At 46.2% G+C, this 17,213-nt stretch overlaps 1 protein-coding gene across 1 annotated transcript in view; it reads right to left on the bottom strand.

The window, feature by feature from the left end:
- The window catches only part of Plcl1 (phospholipase C like 1 (inactive)), a 281,502-nt gene that overhangs the window by 33,792 nt on the left and 230,497 nt on the right, over positions 1–17,213 (bottom strand). The window contains exons 3-5 of the mRNA XM_038315536.1: positions 13,603–13,806; positions 3,223–3,298; positions 1,102–1,211 (exon numbers count right to left, since the gene is read on the bottom strand). Of these exons, the coding sequence (XP_038171464.1) occupies positions 1,102–1,211; positions 3,223–3,298; positions 13,603–13,806 (390 nt within the window). The remainder of the gene's footprint in view (positions 1–1,101; positions 1,212–3,222; positions 3,299–13,602; positions 13,807–17,213) is intronic.

The following is a 17,213-nucleotide window of genomic DNA, read 5'->3' as shown; positions in this document are numbered from 1 at the left end:
CTTACGGGCTGACTGTTTTAGAGGTGTGGATGTGTCCTGCCGCTCACTCCAAACTTCCACAGGGGTATGCAGCAGCTCTGGTCAAGCTGGCTAAAGACAGCTGGGTTCAAAGCTCAGCTGGACCAACTAAAAGCTGAGGACCCCAATGCCTCCATCTCCTCGTCTGTACAAAGATACTGACAGTGATAAAGTCCGTACTAAATTATTATTCCATGTAGCTGCCATTAAATGGCACTGGACACAGCAGGCATTCTCTCAGTATGAACAATCACCCATTTTTGTTTACGGTTGTTATTTTCCCAGCACAATTCCCGAGCAAGTTTTCCTAATCACCTGAGTTGTTTCTCCTTTTACGTAAGAAAACATTACAACATGGCATGTTCACTTCGAACTCCGAAGTCGATTTGCAGCAGAAAGCACATTAGAATCTCAAGGAACTGACTTCCAAAACATTTTCAAGAGAAATGTATTTATAGAGAATATTCCGAAAATAAAAAAATCCTAAGTGGCCCCAGAAATTTCATAGTCTAAGGCTGTTCCAACTGTCACGTTTGGAATCCTCCCAGCCTCATCAGGCACGACTTTACACTAATGAGAACAGCCATATTGACTTGTAGAAGGGTTCGTGTAAGCGCGCGCGCGTGCGCGCACGCACGCACAGGCACGCACACACACACACAGGCACGCACACACTCACACACACACTCACACACACACTCACACACACACACTCACACACACGCTCACACACACACACTCACACACACGCTCACACACACACTCACACACACACTCACACACACTCACACACACACACACACACACACACACACACACACACACACACACACACACACACACACACACTCACTCACTCATGCACTGCCCTTAGCATCCATCGCTAAGCGTTGCCCTATTAAGAAAAATCAAAGCAGGTTCTGCCTAGGCTTTGTGTCCCCATTACTTAGAGCTGAACCTGGCAATCAGCCCCCTTGTGGCTCAAAATTCAAATCACCGTGTTTAGCTGGACGACGCTTCTCTCTGCCCTGGAGAGGAGAGGAGAGAAAGAAAGGAAAGGGGGTAGCGAGGGAGCTCACGCACCTTCAGCACAGTCATGTTCCAAGCGAAGCTCTCGATGGCCTTGTTGAGCTTCCTTCCTTTCAAGCCTTCCTTGGCCCCCAGATTATGAAGTTCTTCATGGAACTCCATCCCTTTGGGAAGAATATACATCAAGAACATGAGGAAAACGTGCGTGTTTACAATGAAGATATTGCCAACAAGCTATAAACTCACATTCCTGTTTGCTCTCATAATTTCTAAACCCATGAATTTCTGGTTTGTCATTTAGATCTCACGGGGAAGGCATCTAAGAGTAAGCGATACAGGGGTTAAAATTCACGTTAAGCTGCCCGGATGCACAGATAAACACCGGAGAAAATGAGAAGTAAACCTCCTGGCAGATGCTCCTGACCTCATTTGTCCTTTCCTGGTGTTTGTACGGAAGGGTGTGGGGTGCAGAGATAACCTCACGTGAGTGCACAGGACTCTCGCTTTTGTTAATGAGCCGGCCACATGGCTCTAAAGCAGGCCGTGGAGTCCCTACAGGTAAAACGGCGATTAGCCAATTCGACCCCAAATAAAAAGCCTTTCAAAGACAGCAGTCTTGGGAGCACCCATGTGTTCCACATTTGGGAGCGGCCTTCCGTGTGCTCTCTGGTCCCCTGTTCGCTCAAGCTCGAATGCCACCAACAACATCGCCATCACCTGTTCTTGCCTTTTTCCTTAGAACTCCAGGATGAGAATCACATTCTCTTACGGACAATTTGTTCCGTCTTTGGAGGAGTGGAACTGATGCTGAGCCGAGGTCCCCTTTCCCAGAACGTCCAGCGCTCAGCACTAGCTGGCCCCAGACCAAGAAGGTCTGGTGTCTTAGCCACAGTCCGGCCCTTTATATGTCTAAAGGAAGATGTTGAATTAAATCCCCTTGGATCCTCTCTGCCCCACAGTGAGCGTTCTAACTCGTGTCTACATATTGGTGATTCATCCTTGAGGATGACATCCAGGCGGGGCTGCTGAACCAGCCAGCTTTCTGGATCTGAGCGATGCAGACAGCTGCATCTCAGAAGGGACAGGGTCCTCACTGGCTTCCAGCAGCTCACACTGGCTAAGGATTGGCTCTCGTTCTTGTTCTGGCCGGCTTTTCTTACTGTAGCCTAAAACCACATTGGCTTAGCTGGTGCTCTTATACCAGACACCGCCCATGAGAACCAGCAGGAGCACAGTTCGCCCACGCACTAACTGTCTGAGTCTGAGCTAGCCTGGAGGCTCTCAGGGCTTCGCTCTCCTCATTGGTGAAAGGGTGGGAGTGGGTACCACTGAGTGGGACCATGGTGGAGATTGGACAGGTCAAGGCATACAAAGCTTGCAGGGTCGGGACGGAGCTCCTGTATGCATTGGGAATTTTGATTTTCGTGTTTCCTGTCAATTAAAACATCTAAGGTCGCTTGCCGGCCAGCCTAGTAAATAGCACCGATGAATCCGCTCTGTTGTGGGTTGACACTGAGACCTCAGATGAGTCCCCAGCCTCTCACAGATCCCGTCTGTAAACGGGACATTGTGCTCAGTTGCCATGAAGACCGGGTAAGACAGGGCTTGTACTTCAAACATGAGCACCATGAGAGAGCAGCTGCCAGCTCTGTCCTGTCTCTTCCTCCTCCTCCTCCTGCTCCTCCTCCTCCTCATCCCTGTGGACAGAGGAGCCCCTGGATCCAAGAAACACAAGCTCTGTGATAGAGATGACAGTAGGCACAAGCAAACCCAGGTGGATGCTCACAGTCACGTGACCCCTCCTGTCCTTACTGAAAGAACGAATCTCACATGAGGATGAGGAAGAAGGGCAAAAACTGAAAAGGAAATAGGACTGGGGCTCCGATCCTAACTACGAAGTGGGCTTTAAAGAGTCACACGAAACCACAGCTTCTCCGCCAGCAGTGGAGGCTCTCAGAGGATCTCGCAACCAGAAGGGGTTTACTCATAAACACTTGTCTCTTGGTACCTTTGAACACCACCTTCCTAAACAGAAAAATAATTGCCATTACCTACTCTCTCCTTTACCGGACAAAACCGAGTATAATTTAAACTATAAATGCTGCCATGAAAGAGCTTAATTTTAAGATCTGGCTTGTCGTTGTGGTTTCTAAACAAAGTAGAAAACAATATTACCTGCTTTCTGACACTGGACAATCTTTTCCTGGACGGTGTCTGCTGTTTCTATGACGACCCGGCTCTCTTGAATCATCTGTCACAAAAAAAAAAAAAATCAAATAACAGTTGTTAGAAACCCTTGAACTGACTCGTTGGGAAGACAATGCATAGAGAGGCTCTCCAAAGACATCCAGGAGCAAGGGGTCGTCATGAAAGATGGGGAGAGGTAGGGAAATCTCTGTCCCAGCTCCCACCCAGACACTGAGACTGAAGTCGCATTTCTTACGATGGCCCCAGCTGTGTAACATACCAGACATGCAATGGGTACAAAATATTAATTGTTGAATAATTGATATAAATTATAAATCAGTAATTAACACCATAAGACCTATGAAGGTTTAGACTGAACCAAACTCCTGGTTGACATCAACACCTTCCATTTCCAAGGAATGGTGTCCAGTGGAGGGGTCCATGCCTCTGACCGCAGCCTGTGGAGAGCAGGGTCAAGCGAGTGACCACAAGGTCAAAGCCAGCCTGTTTGTTTACCTAGCAAAGATCAATCAGGACTATGCAGTGAGTTTCAGACCAGCCAGGACTAAATAGCAAGGAAGAAGAGGAGAGAAGATTCCGGCAAGAGAAACATTCATGGAGGTTGGACAAATCCCACATTTAACGTAGCCGAAGCATGTCACTGCTGCTATCTGGATCTTAACTGTGCCCCAAGGCCCATGTATTAGAGTCTGGACCCCAGGAACGTGTTCATAGCAGGTGGGGGAAGCCTCCTGGGATGTCTTCCGGACCCTGGAATACGACCTTCAGTGGGGCTGTGGGGTGGCATCCCCTCCTCTCTTTCCCTTCCAGCCATGAGGTAAATGGGTGACTCTGCCAAGGGCCCCGGCTGTTGCCAGGCAGCACACGCCTCCCTAGAGACCACGATCAATGCATCCACCTCCCTAGAGACCATGATCAATGCTTCCGCCTCCCACGCCCCAGAACCTCTAAAGCTGCAAGTCCCGCAAGGCCACTTCTCTTTATAGATTGATCTCAGGTATCTGTCATAGTAACGGAAATACACCTAATCCACTTCATACTTTTAAAATATGAGATGGATTTTAAAGCTTAAGGAATCGTAGTCATCACAGGGCAAGCCCTCTCTTTTGTAGATTCGGAAACTTTAAGGTTGGAACTCCTGACCGGTAGAATGGAATTAACTAATGATGGTGCTAAACGTAGAATCCCCATTCCTGGCACGCAGCCTGTTTCCACTTTGGGCTGCCACTTCTTTGATTTTGCCTGTCCCAGTCATGCCCACCTGAGAGGGCGCAGGCTCACACACAAGAGCGTACCTACTTTAACCTACAGACACACACAAGGCCAGGCACATGACCCATTACAACTAAGATGATTTGCATCTGTGCGGGTCGTACACTCAAACAAGAAAATGTGGCCTCATTCTCTAGTAAGAATCCCTGTCTATTGATGTGCGGCTTAAGGATCCCCTTTGTGTTGACAAGAGGACGTTTCCTGCATCTGATAGTGCTACCGCCTCTGGGACAGCTAAGATGGAAGAGTCCTCTTCTCCATGTCTGACTCTTCTCTCCAGACTGCCGTTGCCATTTCTCCCCACATCTCCAGGAGACCCCTCTCTAACGATCCCCTTATCTGCCATTTATAGATCCTACTTCTCTCTAGTCTCGCCATCTCTTAACTTAAACGTTTCCAACAAAGCCGCTAATGAAACGTTGCAAGAGGCGTCCCCATCCCCTAGCAAGCCAGCGGGCATTCAGCGCTTTGACTCTGGGTAGGACTTACTGTGCCCGTCAGACGTCAGCCCTAGCCATCATCTGTTTCCCCCACCCGGTTCTCAGTCTTCACAGCTCAGCCGTTAACACAACTTATCATCCTCCTTCTAGGGTTCCCATTCCCACGCCTCTCCGAAACAGCCTGGCCTTCGTTCTCTTTCTCCTCACTGGTATTCTCTCTCCTCTGCGTATCATTATCCCTTCCTAAAGCCATCAAACATTCTGTACCCCCATCACTGCCACTCCGTAGCTGACTTGCCTCCCTCATCAGTCCCAGTGGTCCACAATCGTGGTTTTCAAGGCAGGAGCTTCATAGTCCCTATGGCATGAAGTGGGGTGTACTACATAGATATCTGATGTGTGAGATGGAACAAGATTGATTTTTAACCTTTGTTTTATCTGGAAAGATTGATTGGGCTACCTTGCTAAATTAAAGCCCTGCGTCCCCCAATACGGTCGCCAGGGTATAGCAAGGAAAGAAATGAACTTCGTGCTGGGAAGAAGCTGAGAGACAGTCACCACTCCAGTGTCTCTTGCAGGGTATCTCAACCCGCAAAGGGCTGCAGAGCGGGAAAGCGGCTCCGTTTCTATTACATTGTTCTACAGTGCATGGGCTCCAACAGAGGAAGCGAAAACAACCTCACAAGCTCAGGTAAACAGCCGCTTGCTCGACACTCGCCGTGATTACTTCCCCGGGCACAGTGTGAGCTGAAGAACAAGGACAGCTCCGTCAGATCTGCCAGGCACACTCAGAACACCAGGAAATGCTACACCTGCTTCTACTTCTGTATATCTGATTATGTATAGGCTAGGTCATTAGCATACATGTACAGCTTACGATGAGAATATTCTCGCCATCTTTACAGAGAAGACTAAGTACTCTTTGTGCTGGGTACTCTGCTTGTCCTTCCCACTTCCCACTCGGGCTCAGGTGAGGGAGGTTGAGGGCTGTGAGCATCAGCATACATGGTCTCCATCCTTCTAACTTCTCTTGAGATCATCCTTGCAAGGGAGCCGCCAACAAAGAGCTGAGTGGGAGGCAGGGACTCAGAGGGTTCAGTAGAGCACTTGGCCTCTCCATGGTTCCCTCCCTGCTGGGCTCTGGTTTCCCAACTTCCTCTCTGCCAGGCAACAGCTCCAGACAGGGGCAGATGCAGAAGAGTTCTAAGGGCCAGAAATAGCTGTCCCCTACTTCCGTAAGCCTGGGTGTCACCAAAGCTTCCCACTGTTGCTGACTGCTGGGTGCTCACCACCCACTGTAGCCAAGACCCTTTTTGTCTCCTGACCTTACCCGCTTGCCGTGTACACAATCTCCAGGCCCAGTCAGGCCTGCACATCCTGTGTTCAGGCCCAGCCTGAGTGGTGTAGATCTCACCCCTCAACAGAGGTTTCTTTTTGTAGCAGAAGTGCATTACAGCAAGCTACTGCCGGTCAAAACAGAGAGAAACTGGTGCCCACCCTCAGTTGACATATCTATAATCCAGCTTCTACACGTAATGATCAGGAAATATCACAGGAGAGGGTGGCGGAAATATCGTAAGGGCCAGAGGACCAGGAATCCTGCTGTGAGATTGTGTCTCCTAGATTCCACAGAGAAGCTGAACCGATGAATAGTAAGTTTTCATCCTGTCACGACTCAAAAACTCCCACGGACACCAGTTCTGTCTAGAATGCCATTGAAATTCAGAATAACATGTAATTTCTTCTCAGAGCCACTTTAAGAATAGTTTGTCATGGACAATGCCTCTTTGTAGACAAAACAAACAACAAACAAACAAACAAACAAACAGCCTGAGCTGAAAGCTGGCTCATGTAAAGGCACAGGGTTAGAGAAACAATGGAGCCTAGAATACAGGTATCCTGAGCAGCACAGCCCAGTTTACGAGTTATGCTGCAATCCATGTTAAAGGTTGGGCTTCTACCGCAAGGACAAGTTGGGGACTGTCCCTTCGTCCCTCAGGATGTCATCCATCACGAAGACATCACGAGAATCAAGTTTGCCACAGCTGCGTCTCCTTCCAAACAGACTCCATCCATGACACACGTCAGTCACAAGAAAGAGTCCTCCTGTGCAGTCTCGTTAGAGCAGCTTTGACCCATGTTCCTACTTTTTAAGAAGGGAGCGAGAACTCTGGACAGGTTACGGCTTGAGACTATTCAAGAAGCTATTAGGATCTATTGCTGTGCTCTCCCCTTAAGACTTATCTACCTATTGCCTTCCTTTTAGTCCAAAACCAGGTCTCGGCTCTCCGGTTGCACAATGGGTCAGCTGTTTGAAATGTTGAAAGCCAGACTAGAGCGCTCTCAAACTCAGCACGTTTGAAGATGGGCTTGCTGCTACATATGGGTTTCCTGACTAGATAAGGACCGTTTTCTTAGCGTTCAGTGCTTTCTATTAAATGGGTCACATACAAGCATCTTTTGTAGACTGGCTTCTTTTTATTTTAGCATTCAGTCCTGTGAAGATGGCCAACTCTCCAGGAAATATCATCAAATATAAAACTCAGAACATCTCGCAGCTGCCCAGAAGCCCATGACACCTCCTGTGTTGGCAACGATGTCCCTGGACCAGGGCTGGCCATGAGTCACATCCCCCAGCCTGACTTATGATGGTGCAGGACAACAGAACCTGAGCAGAGCAGAGCAAAGGACCGTGTCTCCTCCCTTCTGGTGACAATTCCACTGCCATGCCTGCTTTCTTCAGAAACAGACATTGTGTCGTTCCCGTTCTTCTGTTTCCAAAGCAGCTATCGACAAATCTTGACAAGTGGCTCGAAATATCAGTGTTGGCTCAGCTCCTATTACAATTTATCTCATTCATAAAAACCACCACGTGAGGAGATTTTATGAACTGCTCTGGTTGTTTGGGTTTGGCTCATGTGGAGGAGGACAGCTTGTCATGGAAGGGACTGTGAAGAAGCTTGCTCCCCTCCTGAGAGACCAGAAAGCCCAAAGAGGGAGATGTTGGCATGAGCCAGCATTTTTCTTTTTCCTTTTTGATTAGGTTTGGGCTTATGGAATAGCACCACCCACCCACAAGGGATTTTTACTTTTAATTAATCTTCGTTGAAAAAAAAAATCCTGACAGATAGATTCAAAGCTGAACCCCATTCCTGCCCTGGATGTTCCTTACTCCAATCAGACTGACAATCACAATTAACCATCACATAAAACCTCTCTACAATTTTCAGGCCAATTTGACTGCCGCACTGTCTTTTGCTAAAGTGTTCCAAGAATTTGAGAAGCGAGGCACACGAGGTCAAATGAGGACGCACGTGTGTCAGACTAAATAAGCACCCTGAAATTGCCATTTGTCGATGCAGCCTTGGTATCCAATGTTGTCAGGAACCCGGTACCAAGTAGAAACGGTGACCCCTTCAGATGGCAGATTATCCCATCATACACAACCCCCCTAAAAATATGTCAGAAGGCATTGCTGTCCCCGTGAGTGGGGAGGTTCCTATGTACTTAGTTTATTGTTCTGAAATAGCCAGTTCTAGCTGAGCACATGCAAGTCCATAGCTATTTTCCTAAGTTCTATAGCTGTGCAAACCAATGCTCTTTTGGGTTTTCAAACTAATAGAAAATTTGCACAAACTTTATAATGAGACAATGTTGGGAGAAGAATACCTTTGATTTATTTCCTTGTTTCAACTTCAATTTCAATAAGCGAAATTATATTGTGGGGAGAGAGAGAGGGGGAAGCTGGAGAGAGGGGTCAGCAATTAAGGGTACATGCTGCTGCTTCCTTCAAATATGGATTCCAGCACCCAAGTCAGACAGCCCACAGCCTCTGTAACTCCAGCTCCAGCAGATTCCAACACGCTCTTCTGACCTCTGCAAGCACATAAGAGTTGTGTGTGCGTGTGTGTGTGTGTGTGTGTGTGTGTGTGTGTGTGTGTGTGTGGTGTGCATGTGAATGGAGAGAGGAAGAGGGGGTCTATTTTCGGAAACAACAGACAACATCTTTCCATCTTGAAGCTATCTTTTGGTAATAACACTAACATAAGACAGTATGGTTAATCCAACCCATCACTCTTAGCCTAATTGTGATACTCTCCACTAGTGACCACGTACGAAAGTACGATTAGACGGCAGTTAATTCCTTCTTGCTGCATTTCTTCTTGCGCCAGCACAACCAGCTTTCCAAATCACAACCCGACCGACTTAGTAAACGATTAACCGTCAATGTGTGCTCGTTAGAGTGTTCAGCATCTTCATCACCAGAAATTCTGTTGCTCTTGCCAGAGTTAAGTTAGTTAACGTTTAGGCTAGTGTTAAATAATTCAGTCCAGAAGTCACCTTGGAAGAATGCTCTGGTGGGCATTTTACAGCTGTAGTCCTCGATAACTAATCCCCCATCTGAATGGCGCGTTCAGGACACAAATTACCCAAAAGATCTCCCATATTAATTTAAAACCCATAAAAAGTTGGAATATATTAAGCGAATGCTTCTTAACTATGCGTGAAAAATTAGGCTGGCAAAACATTAGAAGAGTAGACGCTCAGCCATCCAGAGAGAGGAGCACCTAAAGCGTTTTCCTTTCCTAATTATTTGCAAATACAATTCTGCCAAGGGCCAGGGAAACCAGGGTGGGGTGGGGTGGCTGAGGTGCAGAAGGTGCCCCGCAGGTCCCATGAGGTCTCATCAGTCTTTAGAGTCCGCCTCAAGACAAAAAGTTAGCCACTGGTCTCTCTCAACTGTGTGTCTCTGTGCCTCTCCTCTTCATTGTTAACTTTTGACTTCCCATTAGAACCACCCACTTTAGAAGGCCAACCCCTAGCATGTCACATGGCACCCTGCAGAGCAAAGGCACCCAAAATGTGTTTGTCCCTTGAATAATGTTAAAGACTAAGGACACAGACACGGGTGTGTCAAGAGAATTTGATGCAGCGCACACAGTCAAGAAATGACGCTTTCTTAATAAAGCCTGTTTTATAAAACTTGGTGGGGGAAACACCTAGGAGATGGAGGGGCAGGTGGGTCAACAGTTGGGGAAGGGTCTCTCAGGAAATGGTCAGCTAAGGATGAAGAGATAAGGTGCAATTTTCCAGACAAGGGAAGAACATCCCAAGGACAAAGGCAGTGTGGTTCATGACGGCCTGGAGCCAGAACCAGTGTGGTCTGCGGGGAGCGTGAGGAGCGCGGTAAAGGCTGCGGAGGCGTTAGATCACAGAGCCCCCTGATGACGTCAGTCAGCATTTTCCAACTTGTTTATATCCAAAGACACCACAGAATCTGATCGCTGTGAAAGATCCAGTCCGTGTTTTTACATGATTGCTCTGGGTCTGGACAGTGTCTCAGGAAACCTTTTCCAAATAAACACAAACACTCGTGAACGGCAAACGAGATGCCCACAGACAGAGCTTCCTTCCTCGAGGCCGGGGCCATCCTCGCCATCCCGCCTCACCCTGAGCACCGCCACAAGATGCAGCGAACTGGCTGTTACAGGTTTCACGACTTGGAGCAGGTTATTAAATGAGAAGCCCTTTCCACGGAGAATTATAACTGGACGCCATTTAAGTATTTCTGGTTTTTTTGCAATAAGCCATTTCGGTTTTGTAGAAGTCCAGCTCTGCCTACAGATATAAGCCGCGTGTTAGAAACAGAGACGAGAAAAAGGCTAATATTAAGATTTGGGCTTGTCAGATAAAATGGAAAGGACACGACACCATCAGACACTTGGGAGGTGAGGCAGATACTGCCCGACCACAACCCAGAAGCCATCCTGGCTCAACGCGGACCCAGCTCCCGGGGCTGACTGCCCTCGAAATGGCTTATTTTCCTGCCTTAGCTTACAAGGGAATAAGTGATGTCTACCGTCTGTCTCTATGGCAACTCGTACCCTAATTTCACCTCTTAGATGGCAATTATACCTATTCACCGAACAGCTTTCAATCCCCACTTTTATAATGAAAAAATTGATTTTGCAAAAAAAAAAAAAAAATGTGGCACAGGCGGCAGGCAGGCCACCCCCTGTCTGGCCCCATCCTAGCATTTGTGTGCTGAGTGTGCTCAGCGGCACTTCTCCCCTTTCATTTAGAAGATGTTTATGCCAGATGCCTTTCTCCCACTTATTTTTAATGGTAAAATATCAGCCTTTTCTTAACTGACAGTTATTTTATTCGATTATAAAATTCATCGTGTTTGTTAAAAAAGAATTTGGTAAATACAGGAAGCAGAATGTAGAAAAGAAGAAATAAGAAAATAAAATTCACTCGCGACAAACAAAAGTAAGTGCTGTTAATGTCTCCCTAGCATCCTATGTGCTTTGCATGTGCAAACAAATGCCATGTAAATCTTACGTGTACATACACTATTATAGCCAGACTGCTTCACAAAGCGTCTTGCTTTATCCTCCACACCCTTACTGTGCCTCTAGACAACTGATTTTGACAGTTTCAAAGGAGCCCATTTGGTGGATTCCTAGCCTTTAAAAAAAATTATGTTTAGCTGTGTAGCTGTATAAATTATGTCACATGGGTGCCGTGGGATCCCCTGGAGCTGGAGTTATAAACTGATGTGAGCTTCCAAGGAGGCACTGGGAACGGCACCCCTGGCTCCTTTGCAAAGGCAGCGACAGTTCTGAACTACTGAGCCATCTCTCCAGGTCCCGGGTTCCTGTTTGTATTCCTGTTTGTAGCTCATCCCTGCATATCAACATTACGGAGATCCAATATTTATGCATCTATAAACCCTAACAATAAATCTAAAGAGAAGAAACACATAGGTCAAATGAACAAGCATTTGAAGTTGTTTTATCCAACGTCTCTCCAACAATGTAGGTAGCAATTTATTTCTGCACTGTAGGCCAGGAAATAAAAATATCAGTTTTCTTCAATTCTCCTTCCTCTGCGCGCGCGCGCGTGTGTGTGTGTGTGTGTGTGTGTGTGTGTGTGTGTGTGTGTGTGCGTGTGTGTGTGTGCATCCTTGCATACAGAGGCAAGGACTGCAGATTAACATTGCACTCTATCATATTTTGAGAAGCGGGCACATCTTTTACGGAACCTGGGGCTCACTCTTGCTCAATGGCAGGCCAGACGGCTCCAGGCCTCCGCTTCTCTCCACCCCCCAGCAATGGGGTCACAGATGTGTGTGGTCTCACGTGGCATTTTATGTGGGCACTGGAGATTCAAACTCAGGATCTCACGCTTGCATAGTAAACACTTTGCTCCCTGGGCTATCTCTGCAGCTCCTTGTCTTCTTACATTTCTGATTGGAAGCACCATGGTTAAAGTGGCAGGGCATAGCTGATGACTTAATGGTAAGGGAATATCTCATACATTACTTTCAAGACGTGGGGTCTCATTGTTTTCTCACGACTGGACAGTCTTGATCATTTGGGCTCAAGCAACCACCTTGATTCAGTTTCCTGGAGTCGCTGAGACTACAGGGCATACCACCATGCTTAATTTAATTCATTCACTTATCTAATTGGAAATGTGTTTTAAAGCTAAATGTGCTGCACACGTCACTAATGGCATTTCAGGAAAGGAGCTGCCTGCTGCCCTCTGGAGCAGAGTCTGCGCTGTCGCCTGACGGCCAGTCTCTCCTACTTCTTAGTAATGGAAGACACGGCTTTCGGGCCCCTGGAAATGACATTTTAGATGACATTCTGCAATTAGCGGTGGTTGTGTAACAACTCCAGGCTGATGAACAGGAAAGAAAAGTAATATTTTTTTTTGTCTATAATTCCAGAAAGTAACGTCCTAAAAGAAGGAAGATGTGTCCTCTCAGATCGTTCCAGATGAATGGAATGCAGACGTTGCAGGGAGAGTGTGGGTAGCCATTTGGACCATGAAGCTAAGGGCTATATTCTAGAAACAGAAGAAGAGACAATTAAAAGGAACCTGGGCGGCTAAGAACTCGGTTAAGAAAAATGTCCCCCAGATTATTGCTGTCTAAATTTCTGAATGAAAGTTTGCATTTTAAGCTATAATCGGGTTGCTGTTTAAAAGATACAGTATTTTAGTTTTTATTTTGCTTTAACCTATTATCTGAAAAATTCTGTGCATCGCATGGGGGAGAAGTTAATTTTGGCTGACGTAAGGCGTTTCTACACCTTTCTCCCCTGGCTGGCTTGCAAGCACTCCTCCAGCTAAGATGTTTATTTATACCTAATCAGCTTTGCTATCTATTTTGCCATTTGCTTTTTAATTTTGTTTACAGCATGAAACACAGAAATTAAGTTATCCCCAAATCTAATCACTACGTAAATCCTATTACATAGTCAGAATAAAATCAAAGGGCATCATTAGCTTAGAACAGCATCCAGGCCAGCCTTTTGTGCCATCCATCACTGATCAGCCCTGAGAGCTGAGTCTCTCCCCATCGGGAACATCATCCACAAGAGAAGGAGGCGTGCTTCCGAGGGCTGGAGAAGCCGGTTACCCTTTGTCAGAGCAGGGATTGCTCAATCTGCCATGCCCCCAGTAGTCTCACTGAGGCTTGACAGTTACTGAATGGTGAGCTCTGACTGTCACCTGCACAGGCAGTAACTGTCCTGGTCATTGGACTACTACCCAAGAACCTTTGCTTCTAGGGCTTCCCATATATGCGGGGAAGAAACGGAAAGCTGCAACAGCCACAGCCTACCAGGTCATATGCCGCCAGCATCTTCTTCTGCACATCTGGCATGGCACCCAGAGGCTCCAGGTAAGGAAAGCTGTCCTTCATCACAAGAGACACGGAAGGGGCACTGTCACTGGTGATGAGACGAGAGGACAGGGTTAACAGGCACTGCTTCAGACTGGCGATCGGAGGGAGTCCACACAGCTCCTTGACAGACACCATGGCGTTCTACAAGGAGAAAACAGAGAGAGTCACACGTCTGACCACAGGGCGCTGCACCCTGGTTTACGCTCAAGTACGTTCACCAAGTTACACCTTTAGAGACAAGTGCCGTGAAGAGCAGCCTGGACCACAGCTAACCCCAACTGCTGTGACACGCAGAAGGAACACAGATCACCGACTCACAGCCTCAGCCTGAACCATTGGTCCTAGTGTTTACCAATGGCCATAGACATCCATCAGAAACAAAGGAGATTATGACTCCAGGCTACTCCATGCTTTTCAAACATAGCAACTGAATCCACAAACACACGAGCAGTGCCTAGATAGGAAGCCTTCATTCAAACTCAGTAAAGTATCGCTAAGGAATGAGAGGCCATCTCTCTTAGCATCGCAAGGCTGCCAGCTATCATTACTCATCGACCAGCAAGATTACCTTATCACCCCATCAGAAAGGTCCCTTGCCCACAGAAAATGCATTGCACCGGCATCTTCTTCATTGGCATTATGATCTTTAACAAAACTGTGGTGCTATAATATTATGAAAATATCTCTTCTATTCAAAGAGACTGGAACTTTGGTTGGGCTTGAGAGCCAGAGTTAGTAATATACCTTGAGACTACTTAGGACTGATAGCCTTCTCTGTATCCTGCTTCTAAGAAACTAATATAACAAGCAACCTTACTTGCTGTCAATGTCCCAGATAACCACTTTTTACACCTAAGATAATTCATAGCTTAATCTGAAATTTTCTTCTCTTCCACGCATCCAAGAGCAACACATGTATGTATATATGTTATGGTAATAAATGCTGGAAATAGCAAACAGGTTGAAAGCAACCTTATAAAATGAACATCGGCATAAACATTAAAGACAACCTATGGGCCTTGCTTGATAGCCTTTGTGTGTTTGCTGTCTGAGTCAGCTGCGTCAGATGCAGTTAGTGACTTAATCCCTTGTAAAACTCTATCAAAGCTTTCTGTTAAGTCTCCAACCTTACCATGGGACGCTCTCTGTGCTATTCAGTTAATACACAGAAAGAAAACTCTTCATTGGGGGCACACACGAGACAGAGAGAGAGAGAGAGAGAGAGAGAGAGAGAGAGAGAGAGAGAGAGAGAGAGGCTAAGAGTCAAGTTCAGATGACAGACAGAGAGAAATGACAGAAGGTAAAGGGGGAAAGAAGCCGATAATTCAAATCTGGGCTCACTCGGGTAAATCACACCATGCGAAGTGTTTCTGAATTTCTTTTCCTTAATGAGACAGTGACACATTTTAGGCACTCCGAGGCGATTGTTAGTGTGCTCAGTGCTCAAGTAGTGACTTGGAATAGAGATTATGGCTGTTTCACATTTATTAATAATGAACATCCTCCAAACTACCGAATGTCTCATGAATTTATTAATTACCATGCTGTTTTATTTTCTTTTTACAGATTACCCTCTAAATAATTCTTTACCCAAACTACTTTGTTAGAAAACCATGAATTATTAACACTGCCTGCAAAAGCCTTATAAACTGTTTCTCTCTCTCTCTCTCTTTCTGTGTGTGTGTGCATGTGGTGTGCACACATGTGTGCATGTGGTGTGCATACGTGTGCCTGTGTGCATGTGGTGTGCATACATGTGTGTGCATGTGGTGTGCATACATGTGCGTGTGTGTGTTTCTATGTGTGGGAGGCATGTATGCATAGACCTGGGTGTCTTCTCAGATCACTCCTCATAGACTGAGGCAGGGTCTCCTACTCGATCCAGGAATCCTGAGCTTAGGGGGATCTAACTCTCCTGCTCCCATGAGCCCCCTTCCTGTCTTGACCTCTCGCATGCCCTGGGATCCCAGAGGGGTTGCCACAAGCACCAGTTCCTAAGTGAGTTCCAGAGATTTGAACCCCAGGCCTTATGCCTGCTCAGCAAGTGCTCTTCTGGCTGAGCCATCACCACAGCCAAATACACTTCTCAAGATATATTCTACAGATATGGGATAGAGGCTGTTATTTATGAATTACACAGAAAGCTGAGCGGTGGTGGCGCACGCCTTTAATTCCAGCACTCGGGAGGCAGAGGCAGGTGGATCTCTGTGAGTTCGAGGCCAACCTAGTCTACAAGAGCTAGTTCCAGGACAGGCTCCAAAAGCTACAGAGAAACTCTGTCTCAAAAAAACAAAAAACAAAACCAAAACATAACAAAAAAGAAGTACACAGAAATACATAGGATCGACTTCTAATACAGCAAGGTACAGAAATTGCTCACAGGTAATCTAACATAGGGCTTTATAAAAATGTTGACTTTATGTAAGGAAAGATTACATAAATGATAATAGCATATTTGGAGCCTAGTTTTTACATAGTTAAGCAAGCCACCTTGAATCAAACATAAACCTAATCTGACCGCAGGTGCTAAACTGTGAGCTGCATCCTGCACTATCTCCCTCCATTTGGTTATTTGAAGACCTTCTCTTGGAGTTAATATTAAGATTTCACAAAGCATCGAGGCCAGCCTGGTCTACAAGAGCTAGTTCCAGGACAGGCTCTAAAAAAGCTACAGAGAAACCCTGTCTCGAAAAACCAAACAAAAAAAAAAAAAAAAGATTTCACAAAGCACAGCTTGATGGTTCTGCTTTGCATGAATTATAGTGGATTTTGGCATCAGGCACCCCTGGGTTGAAAGTCTAACTTAGTCGTTTATTAACTGCAAGAACCGAGAAATAATGTCTTCTGACGTTTCTGGTTTCTTGAGTGCAGAGCTTCTGGGTGGGTTAGTATTGTTAGAAAAATGCTAACTAAGGGAAGAAAATAAACCGAATGATTCTCACTTTGCAATGTAAGCTCTTAGTGGGGACTTCTCCACTTGGGGAACTAGGCTAAGTCACTTGGAAAGGGCGTTTCGCATCTCTGCTGATGCATCACGAGGAAGGAAAGGGTACTCTGGATTTCTCCTGTCCACACTGGGCAGTCGCTTCGGCTCCCACTCAGCTCTCACACAGCCCTCTGGTGTAAATCTAATAGTCCTGCCTGATGCCGGAACCCTGATCTTGAGAGATGCCAGTCACCTGCTCAGGACCATATGGGGCAGATGCCCAGCAGGAGCCACGTCCTTTCAATTAAGTTACCTTTCTAGGAGCAGGCTAAATGTATTTTTTAAAAGTTTAAGTGTTGCCTTTTATCTGTTTAGTTGTGTTTTCTCTTGTGGCTATGAATTTGTTAGTGCACATTTAAATAACTAGAAATATTGTGGGCGTCAGTTTTAGAACATTTGACTTCTAATTCTCTCCTATATTCATATCAGCAAGTATTTTACATATAAGCTTTCAAATAGCATGTATATGTCTAGTTATATATTTTATAGGCTACCCACATGAGGGTGTGTGTGTGTGTGTTCGTGTATATTGTGTATTTATGTGTGGGTGTGTGCATGCACA

The sequence above is a fragment of the Arvicola amphibius genome, chromosome 18 (assembly GCF_903992535.2).
Source record: "Arvicola amphibius chromosome 18, mArvAmp1.2, whole genome shotgun sequence".
In the NCBI taxonomy this organism is placed as follows: domain Eukaryota; kingdom Metazoa; phylum Chordata; class Mammalia; order Rodentia; family Cricetidae; genus Arvicola; species Arvicola amphibius.
This window is presented reverse-complemented; position numbering and strand designations above follow the sequence as displayed.